At 50.3% G+C, this 8,442-nt stretch overlaps 1 protein-coding gene across 1 annotated transcript; it reads left to right on the top strand.

Moving 5' to 3' along the window:
- The first annotated feature begins 3,167 nt into the window (after positions 1-3,167).
- Positions 3,168-7,617, top strand: ZIC1 (Zic family member 1). Its single transcript, XM_080349605.1, has 3 exons — positions 3,168-5,159; positions 6,310-6,473; positions 6,991-7,617. Exons 1-3 carry the CDS (start codon positions 4,184-4,186, stop codon positions 7,186-7,188), a joined length of 1,338 nt encoding a protein of 445 aa, XP_080205731.1. The 5' UTR covers positions 3,168-4,183; the 3' UTR covers positions 7,189-7,617.
- Positions 7,618-8,442: the final 825 nt, after the last annotated feature.

Raw genomic sequence — 8,442 nt, 5'->3', positions numbered from 1 at the left:
GTATGTGGGGGCAGTCCGGGCTCCGGGGCTCCGTCCCTACTGCACCCACCTATAAAGAAGGGCGTGCAGTGCCGGAGCGACAGCTCCCCCAGCGCGCCCCGTGGTACCGGGCGCGGCGGTGCGTGAGGCGCTGGGCGGGGAGCGCGTCCCCTGGGAACCCTCCCCAAGGCTCTCGTCCCATTGTCAGTACACCTCGCCTTCTGCCCGCCCCCCCGGGCACTCGGCCCCGCCTGGGCAGCCGCTGGACTCCCCATCTGCCCGTCCCCACCGACCCCGGCCGCTGTCCGGGCTGGGAGCGCCTCCGTTCCGCTAGGCGAAACCCCTCTGCTCTGCGTTGCGCGGACAGCCCGCCCTGGCACCTCCTTTGGCTCGGGGTGGGGGGGGAAGCAGGCACGGTGCCCGGCGTCCGTAGAGGTGCTGAACCCCCCTCGACGGCGCTTGGGTGCTTGTCCCTCCGCCCGCCCCCGCACACCGAGGTGCCACCGGGGACCGGCCCCACGTGGGCGAAGGCAGTCGAAGCACTGTCCCATGTCACCACAGGGCTCCAGCCCTTCCCCCCCCCGGGTGGCAAATCCTCCTCCTGCGAGTCCTCCCCCCCGAGGGCAGGGAGCACTCGGCCAGCCCTTGGGGCAAGCGGTGGGGGGCTAGCCCTCTGTCCAGCCACCCTCTGCTCCCAGGCACTTACCCCTGCGACCTGTTGAAGGTTTCCCCCTCATTTCTGAACTGGCAAAAATGAAAGGGGGGAAGGGGGGAGGGAAGAGAAAGAGAGAATGAAAGAAGAAAACAATAACCCCCCTCCATGAACCCATCACCTCTTTGGCTCTTCCATCCAGGCGGTCATCCTTCATTTCTTCTTTTCTTGCTTTCTGGAAGCAGTTAGGGAATGTATGATGAAGCAGAAATGAGCCGTCAGGATGATATTTTAATGGCTTATATGTCACGTTGGTGCATGTGGCTTTGAACTGGAGCAGCTTTCGTTTCCTGCAGAGAGCGCGCCGCAAATCCCACTTGATAACTTCTACAACCCACAACATTTTTTTTTGTTTAACATTCACTGTTACACTGTATATTTAGATACGCTTCCTAAAAATACCTTCTTGTCTGCCTTCTCGTATATTTTGTGCCGACCTAGAATGATCACTGGGTTCTCCCTGCACTGGTAGGCAGGCTAGCACGGGACTACCTAACTTTCTTGATCTCCTATTGACATCGCCCTGAAGACTTTACAACAACACTAATAACTCTGTCCTCGGCTTAATTTTAGCACCAAACACAGAAAGTGGCGTAACACCCGCCTAAAGACCACGTCCACACACAGGCGAGCTCCTAGAGTGGGTATACCTGTTGCTATAAACTATTGCAGTTCCGTCGAATGGGTTTGGCAGAATAAATGCAAACATGTATATTCAGCCCAGCATTATTCCGAAAAAAAACCTAATAATAATTGTAAAGCCTCCCAAGATCCAGGGGAAATTACATAATACATCTGCTTTGAAAGCCATCTGCGTGCACCGCGTACAGGCAAGCTGCATCTGCAGATAAACTGCAGCGAAACATTCCTTCAGGGCGTATCAAAGTTTATTTGTTGTTGTTTGCTTGTTTGTTTTCTAGGCGAAATGGCCATTTTTATACGCAGTTGTCACCCGAGGAGCGTTCGCGCAGCAGCGCTGCTGGTCTGATTCCCCGGTACCTGCGCTGCGGATTGCTTACCAGCGCCTTTAATTAGACGGGATGAGTTTAAAGTTTCTTTGTTTGGCACTAGGAATTGGAGGGGCTCGGACTGAGCTGCGAAGGAGGCAAGTGAAGGGTTGAACAAAGGTGAAATGGAAGGAGTCCGACTCTTAGCGGGCTTTTGGTGTTTTCGTTACTTGGAAATAATTAGAGCTAATGAATGTGCAGGCGACTAAGCAAATAAATAATTTGCCAGTTCTACATATGTACACACACACATGGTCACATACGTAAGTGTCTGTATGCATACACGCACAAAGACGTCTATTTTTAAAAGTTTCACGAGATTTTTTTTTTCTGCCGAAGCATCGTTTAAAATATTGTACAAATGTTGCTGAGCTTAATTGATTCAGCCACAAAGGTTTTCTGCTTTTAAATACCATACTTATAATACCTTTCAACAATAATTTTAATATATAGTCAATGGCTCTTTGTAGCGGGAACAAAAAAGAACTATCCTCAGTTTTTCAATAGACTTTGAGCTGGGGAAAGACAGGTTAATCGAGGGTTGCATCTAGAAAACAAGCAAGTGTTGTATGTTTGCACTGAATCCAAATGTCTGCATTTTTCTAACTAAATCAAAGGGAGTGTTATTTCTTTTTCTGCTCACTCATCTGAAGGTAAGTAAATTTTCTCTGGCGATCAAAAGCCTGGTCAGCAACAAAGACACCGCCTGCTTTTTCCACCGTCCTGGTGTGGCAAGTTGAGGAATTTCAATAACTGTGACAAGGGTGACTGATTTGTGAACTAGAAAAGGCTTGAATGTCAGAAAATTTACATTACTCCTATCGAGGACTTAAAATAAATTTTTACACACACACTACCCTCCCCCCACCCGCCCCCTCCCCCCAAAAAAAGGCAAAAGAGAAGAAGTATCTGGGAGTTTCATGCGGTAGGACGAGAAACAATGTAGGTTTGGGAAATTTACAGTTTTACCTGAATGAAAGAGACTCCGTAAATGGAGAGAGAGAGAGAAAGGGAGAGTGAGAGAAAGGAGAAAGAAAATAACAAAAAAAAGAGGCGAAACAACAACAACAAAAGTAGAAAGTTAAGAGTTCTCACCCACCTGCGTTTTGATGGGTGCAGAAAACAAGATTTATTTCAGAAACCTGGTGGAGGGATAGAGTCAGCTACCCAGAGAAATCACGCCTGGTGTTTAAAAACAAAATCAAATGCACCCAGCACCTACTCTCGGAGAGCTTCAGTTTTAAACAGGAAGAAAACAACAACTTCAAAAGAAGAGAATCCCTACAGGGCTTCTCTTTTCAAAGCCTAAAAAGTTGCTCAGTGATCTTAAAAATTCTGGATCACCAAGAAATTATCATTACCATCATTATCAGAGTGCTGGAGAGGGACAGAGAGAGGGAGAGCAGGGGAGAAAATAACCCTAATAATAATAAAAGATTTTTTTTTCTTAGCACACATACATACGAAAAGATGCGCTGGAAATATTTTAGTGGAAAAAAAAAAGCTTTATATATATATATATTAAAAAAAAGTTGCTACTCCTGCCGCCCTGTTTGTCAGAAGGGATGTCAGGGCGCTCACAATACCTGCGATTGATGAGGCGGAGGGGCCAATCAGCGGCGGGAGGCGGCCGTGCGCGCCCCTCGTCGGCGGGGCCGGGGGGAGTTACGCGGGGAAGGGGGAGTTGCCGCCGACCAATGAGCGCTCACGTCCGACCGTACGGCGCTCCGCCCCCGGCTCCCATTCATCAAGGGGGGGGACGGTGTCGTCTTTTCAATTCATTTATCTGCAGGAATGATTGCCGCTATCAGTCTCGCGTTCACCGCCCGGCTGAGGAGGTGAAAGTTTCTCCCCAGGAAGATAAACCGCAAAAGACAATATTGTGCATGATTTGCGCCTTTTTTTTTTTTGCAAAGCGAAAAAAAAAAGGGCCCCCCCCAAAAAAAATCGGGGAGAGTGTGGGGAAGCTCGAAGAGGAGAGAGAAACAATCTCTCGGCCACTTTGCAACATTCCTATAGCCAAAAAAATCACTGAAGGAAGTTTCTTTTCTGTTTTTCTTTTTTTTTTTTTTTTTTTTTTTCTCTCCTGCCCGTGTTGCTCTCTCTCCGTTATTGTTATTTGCAGGCAGTTTATTTTTGAGCCCACCCAACCCCCTCCCAACTTAAATCTCCCTGAAAAGTCAAAGCAGAGAGACAGTGAATATTTTTGGGGCATATTTTTATTATTATTATTTACAACTCCGAAGATCTCTTTCCCCCTTCTGCACCAGCCTCTTTTTTTTTTTTTTTTTTTTTCCTTCTCCCCCCTTTTTTTTTCTTCCCCCTGCGCTGATGCCGAGGGGGGTGTTTTTGATGTGGTTGCTTTGGTGGTGATCGTCGCTGACTTTCCAAAGAGGGTGTTTTCGCTGCTGCTGCTGCTGCTTCTCTCCGCGTTGTGTGTGTGCGCGCGTGCTTTTTTTTTGGTTGCTGCATCGACGCTGGGAAGATGCTTCTGGATGCTGGACCGCAGTATCCCGCCATAGGAGTCACTACCTTCGGATCCTCTCGCCACCACTCCACGGCCGATGTCACGGACAGAGAAGTGGGGCTGGGCATCAACCCTTTCGCCGATGGCATGGGCGCCTTCAAAATCAACCCCAGCACCCACGAGCTGGCCTCGGCCGGCCAGACTGCCTTCACCTCGCAGGCGCCCGGCTACGCGGCGGCGGCCCTGGGGCACCACCACCACCCGACCCATGTCAGCTCCTACTCCAGCGCCGCTTTCAACTCCACCCGGGACTTTCTGTTCCGCAACCGAGGCTTCGGGGAGGCGGCGGCCGCCAGCGCCCAGCACAGCCTCTTCGCCTCCGCTGCCGGCAGCTTCGCCGGACCCCACGGACACACCGATGCCGCGGGACATATACTTTTCCCGGGGCTGCACGAACAAGCCACCAGCCATGCTTCGCCGAACGTGGTGAATGGGCAGATGCGCCTGGGCTTCTCCGGAGACATGTACGGCAGACCCGACCAGTACGGCCAGGTCACCAGCCCCCGCTCCGAGCACTACGCCTCGACCCAGCTGCACGGCTACGGCCACATGAACATGAACATGGCAGCCCACCACGGGGCAGGGGCCTTCTTTCGTTACATGCGGCAACCCATCAAACAGGAACTCATCTGTAAGTGGATTGAGCCCGAGCAATTGTCAAACCCCAAAAAGTCCTGCAACAAAACTTTCAGCACGATGCACGAGCTGGTGACTCATGTAACGGTGGAGCACGTTGGAGGACCCGAGCAGTCCAATCACATATGTTTCTGGGAAGAGTGTCCAAGAGAAGGGAAACCTTTCAAGGCCAAATATAAACTTGTAAATCACATCAGAGTCCACACAGGTGAAAAACCTTTCCCCTGCCCTTTCCCAGGCTGTGGCAAAGTGTTTGCCAGATCAGAGAATCTCAAAATACACAAAAGAACTCATACAGGTACGGTAACCTTCTCTGTAGCTTTTCTCTCTGCGAGTGGAAGCGCCGAGCGCCGGAGCGCGGGACAAGGACGGGCCGGGGGGGGCCAGGGTGCTGCTTGGTCGGGTTAGGGGATGGGGGGTTATGATCCAGGGCCACTGATTTTTCCGGGGAGTCGGACTCGGAGCTCCGCTGCAAAACGAGCTCGGTCACAGACACGCCAGTAGCAGCAACAAAAAGAAAATTATCCCTGCCGAAGCAGAGGGGGAGAAAGGCAGGGCTTGCTGCTGGGATTGGTAGGGCAAGGGCGGAGGGGGGGGGCTGAGGGGTATCTCAGCAACCTGTCCTTTTTAAATTTATAGGTTTTAATTAATTGTTGTTCGGCAATTTTGACGGTGGCACGATGAGAAATTGTGCTAAATATTGCAGGCAGCTCATCCGTCTCCCCTGTGCAATTCAGGGCTTGGTAAATATTTAATTCCGATGAGTGATTTTAAATAAACTGAGCTCGGCGCGTTAGTGTGTTATTGTTGTGCGAAGGGCAGGCGCCAGGATCCCTGAGAACTTTTCCCTGTCGCGGGAGGTGGAATTGCAGCAGCCCCTGGCTGGAAGAACTCTCTCCCACCGCTCTAACCCGGAGCGCCGAAAGCCAGCGCCGCTTTCCCGAGCGCTTTTGCAAAGGGTTTGTTAGGGCTGTCCTCGCATTGTTTTCCCCGGCCGGATAATTTGCAATATTGCAAGAAAATACGGGGGAGGGGGCTGGGTTGGGTGAGAGCGTTAAATATCACGAGAATGAGCTATAAAAACGGAAACTAGACACTAAGGATCGTGTGTAAATACCACCATGCTTGCTCTCGGAGCGTTGCGATGAGGGAGAGGTGCCCGGGCTGGGGCTGCAATTGAAACTCACCCCTCCAAAGGAAAGAAAAAAACCAATATTATTTAGCTCCTTCCCCGCCTGGAAATGGGCGCTGAACAGAGGTTGGAGGTGTGGAAAGAACAGAGAGAAGAAGCAAGGTTTCGGGGGATTTGAGCCTCGTTGAAGTTAGAAAGTTGCAAGTGTTAGAAATGAAGCCCTGGGCTTCTGTCCGGCGGGGCGTTGGGGACAATGAGCGATACAGCCGGCCCTGCTTAATCAGATCCGTTTTCCCCCCCCTTCCCTCTGCAATAGGTGAAAAACCATTTAAGTGTGAATTCGAGGGCTGTGACAGGCGCTTTGCAAACAGCAGTGACCGCAAAAAGCACATGCATGTGCACACTTCCGACAAGCCCTATCTCTGCAAAATGTGTGACAAGTCCTACACGCACCCCAGCTCCCTCAGAAAGCACATGAAGGTAAATGGAGGGTGCCTGGTGTGCGGGGCTCGGATGCCGTATCGGGCCTGGCCGGAGGAAAGGGCTGCGGGGACGGGGACAGGAGAGCCCAGGCCGCCGGCCGGCGGCGCGGTGGTGCCTGCGGGCGGAGCGCGGCCCGGCCAGTTGCGGGGCTCCGCGTTGCTGCGGCCCAGCCTTGAAGTCCATCCCGGGCCCGCCGGGCCGCGCCGGCCCGCACCCGGCCGTGCTCAGTCCGGGCCCCTCGGGCAGGGCCTTCTTGTCGGTGCGTTTTAGCCCGGGAGGGAAGGGGGGGCAGTGAGAGGAAGCAGCCGGTGCGGCGCTGCCCGGCCTTCCCCGCCGGGCCGGGGCCAGGGGGTGCGGCCCCGGGACTGGGGCCGGCAAGAAGCCCCGCGGGGATGCCTGAGCCCGGGGCTCGGCGCTGGGTCCCCTTGTCTGGCGCATCCCCTGTCGTAAGAGACCGCGAACAGGGCCTCCGTCCTCTGCCGCTCTCTATTTCTGCCCGGGTTTTCTCTTGCAGGTCCATGAATCATCCTCGCAGGGGTCTCAGCCTTCTCCCGCCGCCAGCTCAGGCTACGAGTCCTCCACCCCTCCAACCATCGTGTCTCCATCCACAGAAAACCAGACCGCCAGCTCCTTATCCCCTTCTTCCTCCGCAGTCCACCACACGTCCAGCCACAGCACGCTTACATCAAATTTTAACGAATGGTACGTCTAAAACCCTAAAACAAAACAACAAAAAACCACAAAGCGAAACAAAACAAAAACGCCCCAAGTGAGAAAACAAATACTCTATTTAAAGACTCAAAAAATAATGAACACTTTGAGATCAGAATTTAAATGAGCAAACAAAAGTAAAATGCTGCCAGTAGACCCAGGACCGAGTAAAATGAAGACTTCATTTTTAAAAATTGTTGTGTTTTTAAAATTTTTTCCCTTTTTTTTTCTTTTCTTTTCTTTTTTTTCTTTTTTTTTTTTTTTTTGACTGTTCCGCTCTGCTCTGTTCCAAGGCTTGATAGGCGAAGGGGTTAGTAGAATGCATAAGAAGACAAGGTTACCAGGGCAAATGCCAACTCTTTAGGGCTTTACTGGAAACCACTGATTAGAGATCTCCAACTGCATGTCTGCTCGGGCAGCGGCCTTCCCCCCATCCCCTCTTGTAAATACAGAATTATTAGCTTCAAAAACAAAACAACAAAAAAATGTACTGTTTGATTTTGTAAATAGTTATATCGCAAGTTGAATAAGGGGATATGTGGATTTGTGGTCTTTGCATATATGTGGGGGGAGGGGCGGGCGGGCGGGAGCAGCGGCGGGGGGGCGGAGGTGGTTGGGGGGGCAGAGGGAAGAGGTAGAAATTCAACTATTTGTACTGAATGGCAAGAATGTTCTAGTAAATGTGTACCAAAATGTGAATTACTTTGTATTATTACAGTCTAAACGTCGATCTAACAGAATATTATTGGTATTAATGTGCTTTTTTTGTATAAAGTGCAACATTTCGTCCCAAAGTCCAGTCTAAGTAGTGCAGTAAAATGTTGTTACACGTCCTGTCAAGAAATTCGTATAGTGAAAGCCTGGATCTGCGTGTCAAACTGTTACATTTGTTTATGTAAAGTGATATTAAAAAAAAAAAAAAGGATATAAACTATATCTGTCCGTTGCTTTTGGCAAATACAAGAACATAATGTATATAAATCCTAATTTCCATATTTATCCGCATGTAAAGGTCCGGTTATACATGTTACAAGATATTCAATATTTATGGTTAGAAGAATTGGTATGTAAAATTTAGTTTACAGAACTGTTTGGTAACATTTCGTACCTTATTAAAGATTCTTAAATCCCATGAATTGTGGTAGGAATTCTTATTCACTAAGTCAACCTGCTGCAACTCCAACTAGCTTTAGGATATTAGAATAAAACTGTCCCAGTTTTTCACTGCTTTCCATTATGTCATCACTAAAGCAGC

The sequence above is a fragment of the Nesoenas mayeri genome (genome assembly GCF_963082525.1).
Source record: "Nesoenas mayeri genome assembly, chromosome: 9".
NCBI lineage: Eukaryota > Metazoa > Chordata > Aves > Columbiformes > Columbidae > Nesoenas > Nesoenas mayeri.
This window is presented reverse-complemented; position numbering and strand designations above follow the sequence as displayed.

What these genes read in the sequence shown, in the direction of transcription:
- ZIC1 (XM_080349605.1), top strand. Translation starts at nt 4,184, where the DNA reads ATGCTTCTGGATGCTGGACCGCAGTATCCCGCCATAGGAGTCACTACC. An exon ending in ACACAAAAGAACTCATACAG is followed by an intron (nt 5,160 to 6,309) that starts GTACGGTAACCT and finishes CCTCTGCAATAG; the next exon opens with GTGAAAAACCATTTAAGTGT. An exon ending in CCCTCAGAAAGCACATGAAG is followed by an intron (nt 6,474 to 6,990) that starts GTAAATGGAGGG and finishes TTTCTCTTGCAG; the next exon opens with GTCCATGAATCATCCTCGCA.